The sequence below is a fragment of the Myotis daubentonii genome, chromosome 1, assembly GCF_963259705.1.
Source record: "Myotis daubentonii chromosome 1, mMyoDau2.1, whole genome shotgun sequence".
In the NCBI taxonomy this organism is placed as follows: Eukaryota; Metazoa; Chordata; class Mammalia; order Chiroptera; family Vespertilionidae; genus Myotis; species Myotis daubentonii.
Genome location: NC_081840.1, coordinates 201118788 through 201139170, shown reverse-complemented (window position 1 = coordinate 201139170; position 20383 = coordinate 201118788). Strand labels below are relative to the sequence as shown.

Here is a 20383-nt window from a genome sequence, read left to right as displayed (position 1 = left end):
GGGAGCCCTGGGGTCCTGCGTTCAGGTGACTCTGGTGCGACAGGGCTGGTGCTTTCGGTAGCAGAGCAGGCCTTCCTGGGCAGCTCCTAGCTTCGGCTTCTCCCCTCTTGAGTACTTGCTCTGAAACCTGCATCTCAACTTGTCTGTATTGAGAGCATGAAAGCCAGCACCCGCTTCCCCCCATGATTCCGCACTCTGATTTCTATGGGGGCCGTTCGTCCCCGTTCGCCATCTACAAACATTACGGTATCCTGTTAGCATTCCGAACAAGGGGCTGTTCATATATTTGCCTTCAATGATTTCCTGAAGGAACATGTGGAAGTAATAGTGAGCAGTGCAGTCACCCGAGCTGAAGATGCACGGGAGGCTGGCGCGCAGGAGGGCTGCGAGCTGGGGCCCTGGCCCAGCCCCAGGCGCTTCCCGAGCCTGACACCCTGGGAGCCCACCCCTCTTAAACAGCACCCCTGGGAGCACTTCTTCGTGACCCTCCTCTGCCTGTGTCCCGGGTCCACGCTCCTGATGAGAGAGAAGGGGGTGGTTGGCCAGCGTTCCAGTGTCAAACTGGCCCGGGGAATTCGGAGAGTGCGTGGTGGGATGGGGGTAACGGGTGCCTCCCCCTCCACCGAACCAGAGAATTCAAACTTGGAGTAGGCGGGGAGACGAATACGCTCCCCTCCCCCACCGGCGCCTGGGAGCCCCACTCCACCCAGGTCTAGTTCCTGGAGCGTCAGCGCCCCCTTTCCTTCGCGAGCAGCATCGTCGTCTTGCCTCGCGCCTTGGGAATAAGGTTTGGGGCTCCGCTCTTAGCTCCCCCGACTTTGGAAGGGTCAGAACCAGCACCGCGGGAGGGAGTTCGGGGAGGGGAAAAGTGCACCCTCCCAGTGAACGCGGAGGTGGCGGGCCGTCGAGGACGACCCCGCAGCGCCAAGCCCGGGCCCTTTAACGTACGTGATGGAAGCCAGGGCCACCTCGCACAGATAACCCCGAAAACAAAGGCGCGACAAGATAAGTGGCTCCAGGGAGGGAAAGGTCGTCCTTTCGGAGGACGTCCCAAACCCGCGCAGACCCTGGGTTCTTTGTGCCCTCTTTCTTTCAAGCCAGTTTCCAAAACAGCAACAAAAGACAACAAACAAAAACCCCACCGTCTTCATATGGGACTCAACAGTTTGTCTAATCCCATTAAAGGATTAGCAACTACAGGGCCCTTTTCCTAACAGACCAGGTTCAAGACACGCAACCGCTCGGAGACCTCTCCGAAACCGCCCTATTTCTAGACGGGCCGGGAGCGGCTACCGAAGGGCCCTTCTCCATCCCAGGCTTATATTCCCTCTGGGCATTGCGTGCGATTTTTACGTATCGGTTGTCTTCCTTTCTAAGCGAAGACTAAGCGTAGGGTGATGCCCCCCAAACCAGGAGGCAAACTCATTCTGGAAATGATGGGCAGTTTGTATTTTCACGAACATCTTTCCCGGCAGAGCATCAACACCTCCTCCCTCCCACCACCCCCACCCCATCTGGTCTGCTTCTCCCCGCCCCCCCAGTTGTTGTCGAAGTCTGGGGGTTGGGGCAGGACCCCCTGGTCGCGTAAGAGCTCAGGGCGAACACCATCTGAAGGTTGGGAGATTGGAGGAAACTTTTATTTTGAAGAAGCCAAGGGGGGTGGGGCTTCATTTCCTGACAGCTATTTACTTAGAGCAAATGATTAGTTTTAGAAGGATGGACTATAACATTGAATCAATTACAAAACGCGGTTTCTGAGCCCATTGCAGTTGGAGCTAGAGGGAGAGAAACAGAGGAGGGGACTGCCAGGGAGGACTGGAGGCCGTGGACACACTTTTTACTGCAGATGTAGGATACTCATTCCGAATTGACATAAGAGGAGAAGGTAAGGGAGAAGAAAAAAAAAATGATTTTTGTTTCTAAAAGACGTCCCTGTCAGGCCTTCTGGGCAGAAGTGAAGTAATTTCACTCAAGCTTTGGGCAATGAGAAAAAACAACAACCCCAAAACAAAATTGGAGTGGAATTCCAGCGGAGTGTCCAGACAGTAATTTATTTTGAATAAATTTCACTTGGAGGGAAGATAACCATAGAGTTAGAAAGTCTAGCGAATTAAAAAAAAACACACACACATTTTCCAGACCTATTTTTAAAAGCAGTGTTTTTCTAACAACTGTATGGCCTCCCAAAGAAATTGTTTAGGCTTACATTTTTGAGGTTTCTTTTGGGGTTGGGGTGGAATTGGTGTATGCTGGGACGAGCACCAAGTAATGCTGGGAGTGGGGGCAGAGGTGTTGGCCTTCGTTTTGGCAATGGGTTCTGGAAGGCGACAGGTTTTTAATGAGTATTTTCATTCTTTGCTCGCGGTTTGGCGGGACAACGTTGCAGCCGGTGGCACGGAGCACGGCTGGAACACCGGGAGAGGTGGGGAGAGGAGAGTGTCGAGGGAGGCGCGGGAGGAGTTGCGGGGAGGATGGGAGTGAAGGGTTCGGCTGGAGGAGGCCGGACCTTGAGTGCCCGCCTGGTGCAGTCGGCGACGTCTCAGGGCGCAGAATTACTGGACGGCGCAGCGCGGGCCGCGAGCTGGGGCCAGACTTAGCGCAACCGTGGCGGCTGCAAGACAAGCAGAGGGGGCGCGGACTTGGGCGGGGGCCTGGGGAGCTCCCCAGCGGTTTGTGGGACCCGCGAAGCGCGAGAAGAGCGGGCGCCAGCCCCGCAGTGCGCCCGGAGTGGAGCGCCGTAACGCGGGGGCGACGGCGGCGCGGGCGGGAGGTCTGGAGTAATGACAAACACATTTGGCCCCGAGTGAAGAAGTCGTCGCCTGGCATTCCAGCGACTGGGGTTTGAGGAATTTCGACTGCGCTCCAAGGGGCCCTGGTTTGCGCTGTGCTCCCCACCGCCGTCGGCCTCTGCACGCCCCCTTCCTCGGTGGACCCGCTTCTGCAAAGCTCCGACTCTGCTGCTGCCCAGTCCCGGCCACAGGAAGGAAAGAAGTAGGTCGCCGGAAAAGTGCCCAACTTTTTGCATGAAAGCTAGGGATGACTCGGAATGGAGAAGCTTGGTTCCAGGTAAGACAGGCAGAGGGAGGCAAGCCGCCTTCACCACCTACCGCTGGGCACCGAAGCCCTGGACCTCCCTCGCCTGCCCCTTCCCGCGCGGGGGTGCGTGGCACTCGCCGCCTGCACGAGCCCCGCGCTGCTGCGTCCTCGCCAGGGTCCCATCTGTACTGCGCTCTCTGCGCGGGCCTTCTGCCTCCTTCTCGGCTGCGGAGCGGTCTCCTTGCTCCCTCTCTTCCTCTGCCGTCTATCCCCATGGAAATCGGCTTTTACACGAGAGATTAAGTTTTCCCCGCAGCGCAAGGGGAGCGGGTGACGTCCATTTGGCTCGCGGTTCTGTTAGAAAAGGGTGGTCGCGGCCCGTTCAGAGCGAGAGGGAGTGTGGCCCGACCCGCGTAGGGCTGCCCGAGGGGCCAGGAGCCCCGACTGCCTGTCCAGGTGTGCAGGAGCTGCCAGTCGCCCAGCCAAAGGTCTCGGCCTGGAGGGAAGTTCTGGGCTGTCTCTCTGTCGGCTGTCCGTCCTCCCGCAGCCAGAGCGCCCGTCGAGCCCCACTAAGACATTAGGTTGCACATAAAGAGGGTCTGGGAGAACTTGCCACTCATCCCCGAGAGTGAGAGGCAAACCCGGCTGGAGAGGGAGCATGAATGGCCCTTATCAGGTCCGGCTGCCCCGCGCCTGGCCGGGCTGCCTGGAAAAGCTTGGGGCTGGGCGGTGTGGGAAATGGTTTTTTGGCTCCACAGCCTAATTGCTCAACGTTTTGGACCGCCTCGCCTCGCCGCGGTCGCTCCCGACCAGAACTAAGCAGCTTTTTAGAACAGGAAGAGACATTCAGGGCAAATGGGCGCGACAATCAGCCGCACAGCTCCTGGGACGAACACCCTCGAGCCCAGAGAGCCCACGGGCCGCTGGAGGGGAGGGGGTGGCGCCCCGGGCGTGCGCAGCCGTCTGCTGCCTCCTAGGCTCCGGTTTTTACGCGCCTCCCCCCGCCCTCCCCCCATCCCCAATCTGACCCTTCGGTCTGTGGTGCTGCTGCTTTGCATCTCTTCCCCTCCTCCCTCCCCCACTCTGCTTCCTCTTTTCCACAATCCTCACGATAAAGGGGGCCCTTCCAACGCTCCCCTACAGGCGAGGGCCGACCAGCCTCGCTTGATGCCCTGCTTCGGGCTCTTGCTGTCTTGCTTTTGGTTTGACCCAAGTGTAGGATTTGGAGTCCTGAGGTCGAGGAGGGAAGCAGAAGAGGGAGGTGGGGTGGGGGCAGTGGACACCAGTAAGGAACCTGTAGCTGACCCTCTGCTCTTGCGCCAGCCTTCTCTAGACCGAGAAGGACCCCAAGCAGAGCCCCAGCTCCCGGCTCCCGGCCCCAGGTCCGCGGTCCTCCCAGGGCGCGGACTGGGGAAGGGTGGAAGGGTGGAAGGGGAGGGGCTTCGGGCTTGGCTTTCCAGCTGCAAACGCGTCTGGCGCCGAGGCGGGCGGGTTTTGTGCCTCCTGGGGACCAGCCGTGGGCGGCGCGCAGCGCTGGGACGCGTCCTGGGGACCCGGTGGTCAGCGCCTTCCCGCAAACTCCAGCGGTGGGGGACTCTTCTGGCCTCCCTGGACCTGCGAGACGCTTACATGTTGCTGATGGAAAAGTAGCAATTCTGAAGAGTTAAAAGGCTGCGCGGTGATCGAAAGGTGCGGATCTCAGCGTCTCTCGGGTCCGGTTTCGCGGGGTCCGTGAGCAGCATCAGCTGTCGGGGGTGACGCTCGGACGTCTTGTGGGCTCCGGCCCCGCGCGGGACGCAGGCACTGCGTTCCAGTCCGGGCTCAGCCAGAGCTAGCCTTTTGCTGATTTGCTCGGCGGCATTTCCTTTTGTTTAAAACTGAACAGTGAGCCAGGGCTCGGTGAGAAGTAGAATGGAGGGGATAGAGAAGACCTCCGCCTTGGGGAGCTTCCTTCTCTTCGTAGTGCCATCTCCCTTCCCCACGAAAGCGTAGCGAGAGGCGCAGGCGGGCGTGAGTGTGCGCTGGACGGCCGCGGCCAAGGCGAGCGCCGGGCGAGGAGGTTACCGGGGGAGGTTCAGTTCCTAAAAGCCGAGGGGGCGCCGTGTAGGACCGATCGCCCAGGCCTTCTCCGCGAGCCGCGGCGCGCGGCAGTGTCGCTTTCGGGCCCATAGGAGGCGCTGACGCGCGCCTGTAACCCTAAACCCCCGGTTCCTCCACTTCCACCCCTCCGGGCCCCACTCCCTCCACCCGGTCCGGCCCCTTCCCAGGTCTCAAGCGAAAACAATGCAAACGCCCAGCATCTTGCCTGGAGCCCAGCGGCTGCAGCCGCTCTGAGGCTGGGAGCGCGGCGGGCCGGGGCGCAGAAGCCCAGAGCAGGAGGTCGTGGCCACCATCCCCCCAGGTGACCGAGCTGCGGAGGGCGTGGAGGCGGCGGGAGGGGGAGCGGCCGGCTCCCTGTACTTGTGGATGTGGCGGGGTAGGGACCCGGACGGAGTTATTAAGACGGAACCTCCCGGGCGGAGGTGGGCGAGCCGCGGTCGGGGCAGCGCTGTCGGGACCCGCAGCCTGAGCAGCCGACGGGGAACGGCCCGCCAGCGGGTAAGATGTGCGGGGCTGCTGCGCCCTCTGGCGGCCCCCCGGAGCGCGGTCCTGCTTTCCGCCGGCCTCCGGCGCTGCCACAGCTGCGTCCGAACGCCCCGCTGGGACCAAGGGGACCCCTCAAAAAATAATTCGGGTTACCTTCCCTCCTCCTGGAGGCTTCGAATAGATGCTTCGCAGGCATGGGGTGGGCGGTGGGGAGAGGAGTTCTTCGAATTCGGGGATGAGAATGGGGCGTCATAATAATTAAATGTGGGAGAAGCGGAGGACCGCGGAGGTTGGAGGGTCCCGGGCGCTCATGCGGGGCAGGGAGGAAGGGGAGCTAGTCCCCGACTTCTGTTTTCCAACTGCAACCCCTCGCAAGTTCCCCAGCCACATAGGCGGCCTGTTGCAGTTTGTTTTACGACCCCGGGCTATGGTGTAACGGGAACAGTCGTCTCCAATCAGCCCGCGATTCCCGGGCTGCGCCGCGGCGGCCCCCCGACAGGAGGGTTGGCGAGGGTGACACTGGCCTGAGAACAGATGGGGCAGCGCAGGGCCGGCTCAGGCGTCGCGGCCCCCACCGGGCGCGACCCAGGTGTCCTCCCTCCTTGAGGTGGGGAGAACGCTGGCTAAACAAAACCCTGAACCACCCAGCCTTCTCTCGAGTGGCTTTTCCTGCTGAACTTTTGCGGCCCGGGACGGCGGAGTCGTTTCCTGGGTTCCGAGGTCCTGGCTCTGTCCCTCCTCCCAGCGATGATGGTGATGGTGCCCGTCCCCTGAATTCTCCCAGGCCCCCGCGGGGAGTTTCAGGAGCAGTTTCCCCCTTCCTGCGTCCACTCTGCGGGCTTTGAACTACTGCCACTACGAAAGCTAAAAGTACAATTTATGAAAGGAAAAGATTGGAAATTAAGATCTGAGACATTTTAGCACAGAATTTGCAGAGGCGTCTGCTTCTCCAGGGAATTCCTGGACGCACGTCCTTGGACCAACACTGCCATCTGCTGCCGCACTAGAGAACTGCAGTGACCCTCGGCAGGAATGGACTTGGCTGAGATTCTGTTCTAAGCAAGTCCTGGCATCAGGAAAATGTATATATATATATATTTTGCCCGGTAGGACCAAGTGAAAGATGACTTATGACCTTTTCCTATAAAGCTTCAAGAACCAGTGGGCGGTCAGACTTTATTTTGGAGGTCTTTGTGATGTTATTTTGCTTTAGTTATTTCTTGGCATATCAGAGCAGAATTTGCATTTTCCTTTGTGAGTGAAGCCCTAGTGCCTTGAGCTTGGTAATCTCCAGCTCAAGGGTCATCCCATTAGGAGGCACACCAGTTTGGTGAAATTGAAAGGAAGTATCATGTTAGTTTCCATGGTTAAATATCTGGTGCAGGGAGAGCAGAGAGATTTATGAATTCATATTGTCCCATGAAATTCTTCCATGCAAAAATGCTCCAGCTTCCACCCATCACTGGAATGTCTACTGGAGCATAGGGAGATCAAAACAACAAAACACACTCTCCGGGGTTTAGATCCTGGTCAACACACCCTCCCTGAAGTTACCACCAATGTAGACAGGCACTCGGATTGCCTGGACTGACGTTAGGAGACTGAGTAGAGCATTTGTCACAGTGAAAAAAAACAAACAGGATATACAATTTTCACAGTTAGAATTAACTTAGGAGAGCTGACATTAACTAAACCTCGAAAATCTGAATCTTGAAGTCGTCAGTGGCTTTTGGGACTGTGAGAGCGTCTCCCGTGGTCTTTAATCATGCCAGGGTGGGGTGACATTCGATACTCATGGGCTCCGCAGTGGGTGCCTGGTGCAGTTGGTGACCGGGAAGCCAGCTCTGTGGCTTCATGGGAATAACAGTGCACTCTCACTTCTGGAAATAGGGTCCGTGCACTGCTTGCTCTGTTTACTCTGTAGGCTTAGCATGTTGCCTCTGGTTATGGAGTCACACTCAATGGCTCTGCACTTCTGTTTGCGGGATGAGAGGCCAACCTGTTCAAGAGAAAGACTCATGACTGCAAACAGATGTGTTTCTCTGCTTATGGGACAGTATATTGGCTCAACTTATTAATAGTCTGGAGGGCCACACCAGGCCTGGGCAGAGTCTGAGTTCAGATCAGCTCCTCCACTAGGCAGTGATGCAGGGCAAGTGACTTGGCCTCTGGGGACTGCCTTTCTCAGGAAGGAGACGTTGAAGTACCCAGTCTTGACGTTCCTCTCATCTAAAACATCTGAGGACTCTGCAGAAAAAAGAGTCAATATGACAACCAATCGCTGTAGCTTCCAAAGCAATTGGAATTTAATCTTTGTAATTTAATCTTTACAATCGGGTAGTAAGGCCAGCTCGCAAGTCAGGTGTGACTGATTATCCCTGGGTAACAGAAGAAGAGACTTAGAGATGAACTAAGTGTAAGATACAGGATCAGAGCCTAGTCCAATGTGATTTCCATCATGTCTTCTAAGAGAAGGAATGAGAAAGACAAGAAAATGGTGTATGTGTGGGGTGGTGGGGTAGGGGGCATTGTGGGAGGATCCCAAGTCCTTGCTTGGAACTGAATGCAGAGGGGATCTGTTTTACCAGTTGTTTCTCTAACTTGTGGTACATGTTTTTGAGTTGTGATTATAGAGGTTTGAGATCAAGGTCCAACATATAGTTGGCATGAGAGAAATGATTGTGATTTTTTTTTAAAAAGCTTTGGGTGAAAATTTATTTTATTTTTAAAATACATTTTTATTGATTTCAGAGGAGAGGGAGAGAGAGATAGAAACATCAATGATAAGCGAGAATCACTGATGAGCTGCCTCCTGCACACCCCCTACTGGGGATTGAACCGGCAACCGGGCATGTGCCTTGTCCAGGAATTGAACTGCCTGGTTCATAGGTCAACACTCAACCACTGAGCCACATTGGCTGGGCTGGGTGAAATTTATTGTTCCTCCTCGCAAAGTGATTTGTACTTGCTGACTCATAACGTGCCGTGTTTCTCTGAATCTGTAATGTCAATTACTTATATTTGCACAACTGGCTTTTGGATGAGCTTCAGGAGAGGGGTTACTGATTAAGGATGAACTTCTACTCCCAGAGTAGAAAAGTGCCCAGTAGAGCAACAATCCTAGAGATTGTCACTCCAGGGCCACCAGGCAGGGAAGCCCTTCCATCCTCTCTGGTTGTTTTCCATTACCTCCCGGTAGGGTAAATACTGCTATTTTTCACCAGTAAATTGATGAGTAATGACATGAAACTTCACAAATCCGCTTTGATTTCCAGCCAGGCAACCACTCTTATCAGAGAAGGGAGTTTGAAATCTTAAGCAAACACATGTTGATTTCCAGTATTGGCATCATTATCGCTCACTCCCAGGCCTTGTTTTCGCTGCCCACTTTGTATGTCAGTAAGTATCCCGCCTGGCAGAGGGTCCACTCTATCTGGATGCACAGAAGGAAATCTGGTGGGGCCTGGCCAGGGCAAAACGATGCTCGGAGCCTGCCCTGTAAAAGCGGCAAACCCCCTCTTAAGCCAGGGAATGCTTTAAAGATGCGTTGTTGGCAAGCCCTGCTAGAGAAATACAGGATATAAATGTGATAAAACCCAAGACAGCAAGCTGGCTCTGGAGCGCTCTTTTGAAGCTGGCTAAGTGGATTATCAGTGGGAGGCTGACATATATATGAACAAACACGCAAGCCCTTACTGCTAATTGGAGGTAAATCAGGCTGGCCATCCTGGCTCGGGGGCCCGCTGCGCCCATCGCAGCAGCCGTGTGGAAACCCTGCAGCCCGCGCACATGCCAGGATCCTTGGCCGCCCTCAGCCAGCATCATGCAAATTGCATTAGGGTTCACAGCACTGCTTCTCTCATTGTGGTGAGCAGAGAGGAGAAGCAGGGCCCCAATCTGCATTAGGAGGTAGTTGGGAGCGGGGAAGGGGAACACCCTGGCGGAGACACTGACCATATCGTGGATGGGAGAGAGCATGGCTTTTGCATCACGCAGACTTGGTGTTAGGAACCTGCTTTCTCGCCAGCTGTGTGACTTCTGGTCATTTGCTACCCTCTCTGAGCCTCAACTGCCAGTTCTTAAAATCAAGTAGGCCACAGCATACACATGAAAACTTTGGTTTAGTCAATATTGGTTTCTCATTCCTGCCTTGGGAAAAACAATGATCATTTTTCCAGTCCAACCCCATTCCCTTCCCTGTTACCAACATTTCATCTTTCCTCCTCCTTCCTTCGTTTTCTTGGTAGAATTCAATGAAGCAGAAATCTTATTTATGCACCTTGCCACTTTAAAGCAAGCTCATTTAGAGTTTCTTTTCATTGCCTTCTGTAAGACCCCTTTATCGCGTGGGAAGTGCAGGGGGAGATAAAATCGAGTGGGAGTGTGCATGAGAAGACAAAGATCAAGGAAAGGGGCCTTTTCAGAGAGTTGACCAGATCAGGGCTTTTACGGAAAGGCAACATGGGCCTCTCTTTAATTTTTCTGTTCCTTAATTTTATTTATCATGCTTTCCTTCCTTCTCACCCAATGCTTTCCCTGTTTGTATCTTGTGGACGTTTAATTTCAATATCTCTCTTCATTTCTCTTCCATTCCCCAGATTGTGTTGCAAGAATCAGAGTCCAGAATTTGGTTTCTGTAGCTGCTATTATAACCTTCACATGCAAATGAATCCCTGGTCTCCATCAAGTTTTATCCTGTGCTCTACTGCGTCCCCTGAGACACAGGGATTTAGTCACACTCTCCTCTCCCATTTCCTCTCCCTTCTTCACTTTCTTTACCAACCCTCCTTCCATGCCTATGCCCTGGGCTGCCTGCCCTCTGTTAGCTAGACTGTGAGGGCGGCAGGTCCTGGGAGAACTTGGGCTGGGAGCCCAGGTCTGAGCCTGGTACTGGCCTCTGGATCACAAATGACTCATCTTGTAAGTGACATTGATTAGTGGGACTTTCAAACCCTCTAGATCTGAATGGCTCTTAGAGAATGAGACATTTTTCCAGCCAAGCATTTTTTTCCCGAGGTGCTAGAGGATGTGAACTCATACACTTTCTGTAGTGAAACAGCAACTCACAATCCATTTTGAGTGAAAACAGCTCAAATTTGGAAATTTGCGTAAATACTGTTCGGGTCGCCGAAGGAGGAACGCATGAGGCCACAGTGGTAAGGGATTATAAGTGTGTTAGGCCACCTGGTTACCAGATGGGCTGAGCCCCCAAATGGTGCCAGCACCCAAAGATGGGGAGTCAGAGGTTTTTAAAGGACTCCGGTCGGGCTTATTCCTGGGCAGAGAATTCTCTGTGCAGGTCGGATCCTGGGAAGGTCCAGAGGGGAAGGATAATGGTCTTAGCAAGTGGAATGTGGTCTTAGCAAGTGGAATGGGGTCTAAGTGAAAGGGAGTGTCCGTTGTGAAGTGGCCAGGAGAGGGGTATCGATTCAATTATGTGATCAGATCTAATAAATACGTGTTTACATCTTTGTTTTTCACGTTCTTAATTGAAATGGTGTAAAAGGAACAGTTCTCCTGTACTCTTGGACACATTCCAAGACCATAAAGCGAGACATTTCCAGAATTTGAAAACTGCCTGCAATCAAAAAGGGTTCCAGCATCAGACGGCTCCTGTCATGACCCGGGGGCCCCACCAGGCGATTTGAGTCTTTCTTCTTGGGCATCTTCTTGTTTTAACCATGAATCTTACACTGGGATATGTTTTACTAAAATGATGCTGTTGACATGTTCTGAAGCTCAAAGCACAAAGGGAACGGGGCTCCCAGGTTGTTCTATTGGCTAACACTGGTTCTGTTTGCTTTGCACCTTTTCAGTTTTCCGGAGCTATGGGGACCTCCCACCTGGTGCTCCTGGCCCTAGGCTGTCTCCTCGCAGGTATGGGTCCTGGTCTTCTCCGCTTGTTACCCTGCGGGAAGCCTTGCTGTCTAAGTTCTGTGCTCCGGGCATATTACCTGTACAGACCAAAGGAATGAAGAGAAGTGGAAAATTATAAGACATGATCTACAGTGACCACAAACCTTCAGTTCCCTATTTCAGAAAGAATGTTCTCCAGGGGCAGTTTTAGTATATGTCAACCCTAGCATTGAAATATTGTTAGGAATAATAGTCTAAACTCACCCACTGGCCTCTTCCTTTTCCTGGGACATGGGTTTCCAGCCGAGGTGGATCAGAGAAATTAAAAAAATAATTTCTTTTTAATAAAAGAAAAGTTCTTGTCCAGGAAATTACCTGCCTTAAGTCATTAATTAATAATTAACGCATAGTATCTCTTCTATCAGTTTTATGTAGAGGAGAAGCTAGACTGAAATTTCAGGTTCTAAGATAGACTTTTCACTCTTGGGCTTTCCTTACTCTTATTATTTAAAAATATATTTGTATTGATTTCAGAGAGGAAGGGAGAGGGAGAGAGAGATAGAAACCTCAATGATGAGAGAGAATCATTGATCAGCTGCCTCCTGCACACTCCACAATGGGGACTGAGCCCACAACCTGGGCATATGCCCTGACCCTGAATCGAACCATGACCTCCTGGTTCATAGGTTGACACTCAACCACTGAGCCACACTGGTCGGGCCTTACTCTTATTTTTGAATGAATATTCACACGGTTCCACTTTGGTTTCTGGAAGCCATTAGAGTGAAGGCCTGTCTGAGTCTTGTACGAAACAGACGATGTGTAATTCTTCTGCACAAATCTGCTTTGTGCGTGGTTCAGTGTCCCTGCCCCTGCTCTCCTCCCCTTTCTTACTCAGGGAAACCTCTGCAGAGAATGTGGGCAGTAAAGAACCGTATGTGCTAGAGCCTATGCCATCTTGGGATATTTTATGGCCACACATAAGAGTCTGAAATATGGAATTGGAATCAGACGTCCTTTATCCATTTGAGTGTTTGGAGGGTGAATCTGAGGGACTTGGTGCGGCTATTGAGGCCTTTGGAGCAACTGCTGCTCTCAGCAGATGCGGTGGCTTTATAATGGGGGGCCTTTCACGGGCATCCAGGCTGACGGGTTTTGGGTAGAAATGGTCATTGTTCATATAAGCGGCTACTGTTGCTTCTGGGCACATCCTATTCAGAGCCTGTTTCCTTTTACAGGGCCGAGCCTAATCCTCTGCCAGCTTTCACTCCCCTCCATCCTCCCAAACGAAAATGAAAAGGTTGTGCCGCTGAATTCATCCTTTTCTCTGAGATGCTTTGGGGAGAGTGAAGTGACCTGGCAGTACCCCATGTCTGATGAGGACCCCAATGTGAGGATCAGAAACGAGGAGAACAACAGCGGCCTTTTTGTGACGGTGCTGGAAGTGGCCAACGCCTCGGCGGCTCACACGGGATTGTATACTTGCTATTACAACCACACGCAGACAGAAGAAAACGAGATTGAAGGCAGTCACATTTACATCTACGTGCCAGGTGAGCTGGATGGGTTTCTTGGACCAACCTTGTTGTCCTGTCTCTCCTGTGTTTTGTATAAGAGATTTTGTTTTGTTAATTCTCACTGGAGGATATTTTCCCATTGACTTTTAGAGAGAGTGGAAGTGACGGGGGGGGGTGGGGGGTGGGGGGGTGGGGAGGACACAGAGAGAGAATTGTTTGCCTCCCGCTCACAACCTGACCAGGCAAGGGATCGAGCTTGCAACCAAGGTATGTGCCCTTGACCGGAATCAAACCTGGTACCCTTCAGTTCATGAGCTGATGATCTATCCACTGAGCTAAACAGGCTAGAGCTGTATACATGATTTTAAAAAATTTAAAAGTAACAAATATTTATTGGAGAAAATTAGGAAAAAACAGGCAAACACATAATATTAAGTTGATCATTATAATGTCATTATCAAGAAATAATTCATTGTTAACATTTTGAAACTGTAATAAGTTTTAAAAATTATTTTTATTGTGGCATACCTTTATTGGTATTACACACAAAGAATCTGAAATCTACTCATTCCTATTCAGTTCAATCAAGTCCCACAAATACTTACTGTGCGTTTCCTGTGTGTCAGACATTGTGCTAAGTGCTGGGGACACAAATTAATTAGGTAGGCCCTATCTGGGTGTTGCCCATCGCTCATTATTATAGTTTACAAATAAACAAACTTTTTCTCAAATTCACTAAAACATGTATCTACTCTTGATGAATTAGAAGGGATATTTTTTTGTTTTTAATTAAAATTTAGGGGCAAGGACTGTCCAGTGTGGCTCAGTTGGTTGAGCCACATCCCATGCACCTGAGAGGTCACCAGTTCAATTCTCGGTCAGGGCACATGCCCAGGTTACAGGCTGATCACCAGTGGGAGGGTGTGCAGGAGGATGTTTCTGTCTCATAGATGCTTCTCTCTTTCCCTCTCCCTTCCTCTCTCTAAAACCAATAAAAACATTAAAAAAAATACAATTTAGGGGCAAATCGAATAGTAATGATCTTATCTCCTGTCCTTTGAGAAGCAGATGCCACGGTAGGAGTAAGGTGGGATTAAGCATGCCAGGGTTTTATCAGGAGAGAGGCTTTTGTGAGTAAATGGGGGGGAGGCGGGCGGTGGGGAGGAATCCCACAGAGGCTGGGAGAGTTGTTTGACTGCATGGTAAGTGTGACCCCGAGTGAAGGCAAGGTGAGGCAGATGAGTCCTAGACCTCTAAGGAAGGCCCCGGAGTCCTCCAGCCTAAGGAACCCCAGTTCCACATGGTCATTGGCTGAAAACAGCCCCAGAGGGCGTGGCCTTGGGTTGTGATGGATTTCAGCCCTGGCTCCCCTGGTTGGAGGAAGGGGTGTGGTGCTTTCTCACAGCACCACTCTGATTGGCTAGGCTTAGCCATGAGATGACTATAGAGGGTAGGGATTTGAAAGAAGCATTTCCTAATTTAACAATCATGACTATTTTCTTTAGCTTTTCAACAGAGTTATTTATTATATTGTCCGTTTTTTGTTTTGTTTTTAATAGTTTAAATTTTGATTTCAATTCCTGGCTACTGTATGTATCCTCAGTATTTTTAATTAAGGTACATGCAATTTGGCATTGTCCATACTTTAACATCATCTTCTAGCTATTATGATGACTAATATTAGTGGAGTGACAGCTCCTGGACATATGTGTGAAGGTGAATTAATAAGATTACTGCCAGTGGGATCCATTTTTCTTGCATGTATATGTCAAGGTGAATTTAATGCCTAATGTGCTTTTTTGCTTTTTTTAACCACAGACCCAGATGTAGTCTTCGTGCCTCTGGGAATGACAGACTATTTAGTCATTGTGGAGAACGACGATTTTGCCATCATACCTTGTCGCACGACTGATCCTCAGACTCCGGTGACCTTGCTCAGCAGCGACGGGGTGGTCCTCGCCGACTATGACAGCCGGCAGGGCTTCAACGGGACCTTCTCGGGTGGGCCCTATGTCTGCGAGGCCATCGTCAGGGGGAAGAAGTTCCACTCCATTCCATTTAACATTTATTCTGTCAAAGGTAATTGTGCCCTCTCTCTCCTTTAAATGAGAGTTACAGGCCCGTGTTGTACACCTGAAACTAATATAATAGTGTACATTAACTTTTAAATTAAAAAAGGAGATTACAGGCAAAATAATCGCATGCCTGTAGTATTAAAAAATGTATAGTCCCTGGTGATGGAGAGCCTGAATTCTGACTTGAGCATTTGGGGCCTTACCTTTTTTATACAATGTCAGGCTGACCTCTGTGGCGATAGTCAGACGAAGCTTAGCCTTACTGAAGGTAAAAACTTTCTTACCCCTGTAAGACTTCGAGTTTCATAAGCTGACTTCAAAATACTATAAGGAATTTGTTTATTGTATAAGCCTCTTACTGTTTTATTCACATTCCTGACTACAGAGGCCCTAAAAGCACACACACACACCGAGAGGCTTTCGGTGCCTAGATTAATTTTAGTAACTGAAGAAAAGAGATTTGTATTTTGAGGAAAGTAGTTGTAGACTTCATCCCTTTGATGTGGGGTTTAATGAGAATGGAAAAGTGCAATACATGCTCGTGTCAGCGATGGATTGAACTCTTCCTGTAGGTATGGCAGCAGCGAGACTATGCCGTTCAACTCTTACTACAGGCTTGTTCTATGCCAGGCACTGTGCGAGTCTCTGGAAAAGTGCTGGGAATAACTGGGAGCAGAGGAGGCGAGAAGAAGAGAATGATTGGTGGGATAGGAGCTAAGTGCCTAGAGCAGTGCTGGTCAGTAAGGGTTGGTTGGTTAAGTGAATCCATGTGCCAGTACAGGGGACTGCAAACAAGTACGGCCACAGTTAACCCAAATGCTTTGGGAACATGATGTTCTGTTTAGTTGGAATTTATTTTTACTGCTGTTATTATTTATGTGTGTGTATTATTTTGTATTACAACTGCATGCCAAGTTCTATATGCCAACTCAAAATCAAGGCTTCTGAGATTTTTAACATTTTATCTAGAACAAACTGGTTTGCAAATTATTTTTCATAGTTTCCTTAAAAAACAAAGAACTCCCCAAACCTTCTAAGATCCTAACTGTACTATGGATATTTAGGTCCTTTTGTTTGTTTTTTAAATAGCAACATCAGAACTCGATCTAGAATTGGAGGCCCCGAAAACTGTGTACATGGCAGGGGAAACCATTGTGCTCACCTGCATCGTCCTGAACAACGAGGTGGTTGACTTTCAGTGGACGTACCCTGGAGAAGTGGTGCGTACCCTCGGGGCTCCTGGTGGCAGGGCGGGGAGCAGGGCTCACTGATCGGGCGCGGCTGAGCTCCTCTAGACCTCGGCTTCCCGTCTCTGCAGCGGGCACATTTGGCTGGATGACTTTATGGTGCTTTGAGCAGTGGGAGGGTTTGAAAGGACATTCAGTGTGTAGCAAGGTTGTACACTGAGCCTTCTTGTTCTTAAGTCAGAGAGAAATAGGGAAGTTTAATATAACAACCAAAATACTAGAAAAAGCAAAAAAAAAATAAGAATGGATTTTAAAATTTGCTAATTGTTGAAACAGTCATTAGTTCTTACTTTCTTGGCTCCCATGTCTTGGGGGTTTACTAAATGGTGGTTGCCTGAACCCCTTCCATTTCTGCCTTGTTGTCTGCCACCCAGGATGCTGTTCTGTCTCCTACCTGCCTGGCCTTCCTTCACATGGCTCAGCGTTAGTGAACAGGCGTTAGTAATCACGCAGCAAAGGTTCAGGGATGTTTGCTAAACCCCAAGCTTTCTGCTGGAAGCCAGCCATGCAGAGAAGGAGGGAGAGGGAGGCGTGGAGATGCAGCTGGGGAAGGGGTGCCGCTGTGCCACCCCTGGTCACCGTGGACTTACACACAGGGTCTAATGCATTGCAGTACACGCAGGAGAGAACTCAGTGCAAAAGGCAGTGACAGTCCAATGCAGAAATGATTAGCTGCTTAATACGGCAGCCTCAGAGAACAAAACCCAGATACTAGCATATTTATATTTCCCCCTTTATTCCTGATATGCAGATTTCTGCTTTTATACATCTTCCCTGAAATAGGAAGTTATTCAGTTTTTCTGTTTAGATGTGATTGCCTTTAATCCTTAAAACATAATTGAAAAATTATTAGAGATAGACATTTCCCCCCCAAACCAAAGTACATACTATTTGGCTCCCAAATATACAAGTATATAATTAAGTTTTTTTTGTCCGATAATAAAAGTAATGTAGGTTTATTGTTGAAACTTCATAAAATATAGAAAAACAGGAAAAAATGACTTCCCAGAGCATCACCATTAATATTTTAGGGAGATAAATCCTTTAAATACTTTGTATATATGTGAAATGTTTAATAATTAATAGACATTATACTTCAGTACTGCATTATACCCTTTTCCCTTTGGCAATATAGCACAGACACCTTACTATGTCATTAACTGTCCTTTTAAAACATGGTTTTCTAAGGAGTGAGCTTAAAAACAATTTTCTAAAATCAGGCTTGATGTTTTAGAGCAGTTTAAGGTTCACAGCAAAAAGGAGTGAAAGTACAGTGATCCCTCCTCCCTACACACATGTACAACCTCCCCTCTTCTCACCATCCCCACAGGTGGTGCATTTGTTAGCACCTACATTGTCATGTCATTGTCATCACCGTCCCTAGTTTACAAGAGGGGTCACTCCTGGGGGCTAGCTTCTTAAAGTCGCTTTTCCTCCTTCTGCTGCAGAAAAACAAAGGGGTCGTAATGCTGGAGGAAATCAAGGATCCATCCATGAAACTGGTGCACACCCTGATGGTCCCCAAGGCCACGGTGAAAGACAGTGGAGATTACGAATGTATCGCCCGCCTGGCCACCAGGGAGGTCAAAGAGATGAAGAAAGTCACCATTGCTGTCCACGGTACACTCTGCTTTCTAAACTGTCAGCGTCCACGCTGCTCGGGAGCCACTGTGCGGTAATCATTGTTTAACGGAAACTCTTCCCTGTACAGAGAAAGGGTTCATCGAAATCCAACCCGGCTTCAGCCAGCTGGAAGCTGTCAACCTGCATGAAGTCAAACATTTTGTGGTGGACGTGCAGGCCTACCCGCCGCCCAGGATATCCTGGCTGAAGGACAACCTGACTCTGATCGAAAACCTCACCGAGATCACCACCGACATAGAGAAGGTCCAGGAGATCAGGTAAAGGAGCACCGTCCCCACGAAGGCCTTTTCTTTTTATTGTGTGTCGCCAGATAGCCAGGGGCCTATGTGTGCGGCCTACAACCCACACCAGGAGTCAGTCTAGAAACTACCAATCTGAGTTAGGAGGTACTGGAAATCAAGTACCTTTAATGATAACATTGCATCATGGTAAGAGGATGTTGGTAAGTATTTAATGACAAAATAAGAAGAAAGAAGAACTGAAACGCTCTGTCCCCCAGTGAAAACAGTTTCCAGTGAGGGTTGGAAGAAATAAAGTAAAATTGGACCAACTTGGATTGAATATATTCCTTGATGTGCCAGGCAATTATCACATAAACTGACATAAAGTACGTTTTCACTTAGTTTGAGACACATTTGCCCAAAGGAGACCTCCACGGGGAGTAAGAGTGGAGTCTGGTTACGTTTGGTTAGGAGAACAGGTAAAATGAAGTGTTTGGATCCCTGTCCTCTGATGAGAGTGGTAGAATGCTCTCATCCCCTAACTGGTGGTGTTTTGGGTGAGTCACACCTCAGCCTCAGTTTCCTCATCTATAATGTAGGGTTAATAATACCTTCTGTCCATCAAGGCAAGAAACTGGATCATGATATTTGAGGTCTCTTGCAGTTTTAAGCTCTGATTAGAATCCAGGAGCAGAAGGTACCCAGCTAATCCAGCCCCGGGCCCTTGTCAGCAACTATCCACAGAGACAAGAGCCTGAAGCCACCAGGGAGGAGGAGACAAAACCTCTCTCATCAGTTCACTTAACCTCAGGATTTGCGTTCTTCTTTCTGAACTAAATTCCACATATAATTGAGAAGCAGTGTCTGAAAAAATGAAATGAAATGACCTTGAATAGATGATGATGGAAAAAGAAGTGGAAAACTGAATCTGGGAGGCTTTCCGATGTCACAGAATGAAGGTGCACGAAGAGGTGGGAGGTGCTGCACTATGCACGAGGCTGTGAGGCCAGGAGGAATAGTCCTCCCTTCCCTGTTCCTTTTCCGCCCTGGCACAGCCAGCACTTCAAACACGTGTCTGGGCCCTGTCTGTAAGCGACAATCAGCAGTAATGACAACTGAGTGGTTCCGCAAAACTGCCGGTGAAATTGATGCGGAGTTCCTTCAGCACGTGTTCTTCTGGTTCCCACTATGGGCCAGAGATGAACACGATGGATGACGTGTCTGGCTTCCTGGAGCTCAGAACTAGTGGGTCCACTAGCCTTCTTGGCTGAACAGTATAGCAAATGAAAGACAGAAGAGCCTTTGGTAATCAGCAGCCAGATGTGCCTACGGATTCTCTCTATGGAAATCCAGCCCTGGAGCGGGTCCAGTAGGGTGCAGCTGAGGAGAAGCCAACCCCATATGCTCTCATCAAGATCCTAGTGCCCGGCATCTTGGGTTAGAAGACTCCAATTTGCAGGGCACTTTTGAGTCTATGAAATGCTTCTATGCATATAATTATATTTAATTAAGTCTCTAAAGGACTGTGTGCTATGCAACAATATTTCTATGCTACTAGTATACATAAGGAAACTGAGCCATTTCAATAATGCCCAAGATCTGCTCACCATGAGAATTTCAAGAGTAGCCTAGGCTGCTCACCTTGACCAGTGCTCTTCTCCACTCTACTTGCTTTTCCATCTGTGATGTTTTATAAAGATGGACAAATGGGCAAAGGCTATGTTGATGCACATACACACACACACACACACGCACAAACACACACACACACACACACATGCATGGCCAAATTTAGTAATATACATGTGTAAGAATCTTTTGGGGAAACTGCGCTTTAATAAAATATGAAGAAATATATTTTTCTTTTTGACTTTTTTGAATAGGTGATGGAATCCTGTGCTTTAAAGCCATGCACTTAAAGAGGGTGCATTGTAAGAGACTCCTTCCACTCCTTTCCCCACCTGCCCAGTACCCCTTCTCCCACCCACAGGGAAACACTTTTGCTAGGTTCTTATGAAACCTTCCAGGGTTTTGTTTGTTTGTTTGTTTTTAAAGCAAATGCAACCAAGAAGAACGTTATATCCTGACAAGCTCTCCATATCAATATGTAGAGAGCCTCATTCTTTTTTTCATTGGTGTTTCATTGTTTGGCTAAACCATCTAAATGACTAAAAAAAAAAGTAAAAATCAAGGGTTGTTTT

General features: G+C 49.8%; 1 protein-coding gene across 5 annotated transcripts in view; it reads left to right on the top strand.

Moving 5' to 3' along the window:
• The first annotated feature begins 1724 nt into the window (after positions 1-1724).
• The window catches only part of PDGFRA (platelet derived growth factor receptor alpha), a 44855-nt gene continuing 26196 nt past the window's right edge, over positions 1725-20383 (top strand). The window contains exons 1-7 of one of the 5 annotated variants that reach the window (XM_059671077.1): positions 1725-1885; positions 11439-11499; positions 12717-13031; positions 14814-15074; positions 16160-16290; positions 17766-17937; positions 18029-18218. In XM_059671077.1, the coding sequence (XP_059527060.1) occupies positions 11451-11499; positions 12717-13031; positions 14814-15074; positions 16160-16290; positions 17766-17937; positions 18029-18218 (1118 nt within the window). In that variant the 5' untranslated portion in view covers positions 1725-1885; positions 11439-11450. Of the gene's footprint in view, positions 1886-2478; positions 3067-4582; positions 4726-5367; positions 5438-5547; positions 5635-11438; positions 11500-12716; positions 13032-14813; positions 15075-16159; positions 16291-17765; positions 17938-18028; positions 18219-20383 lie in introns of those variants that run through there. The other 4 variants (XM_059671068.1, XM_059671086.1, XM_059671095.1 and 1 more) reach the window with 4 other exon arrangements.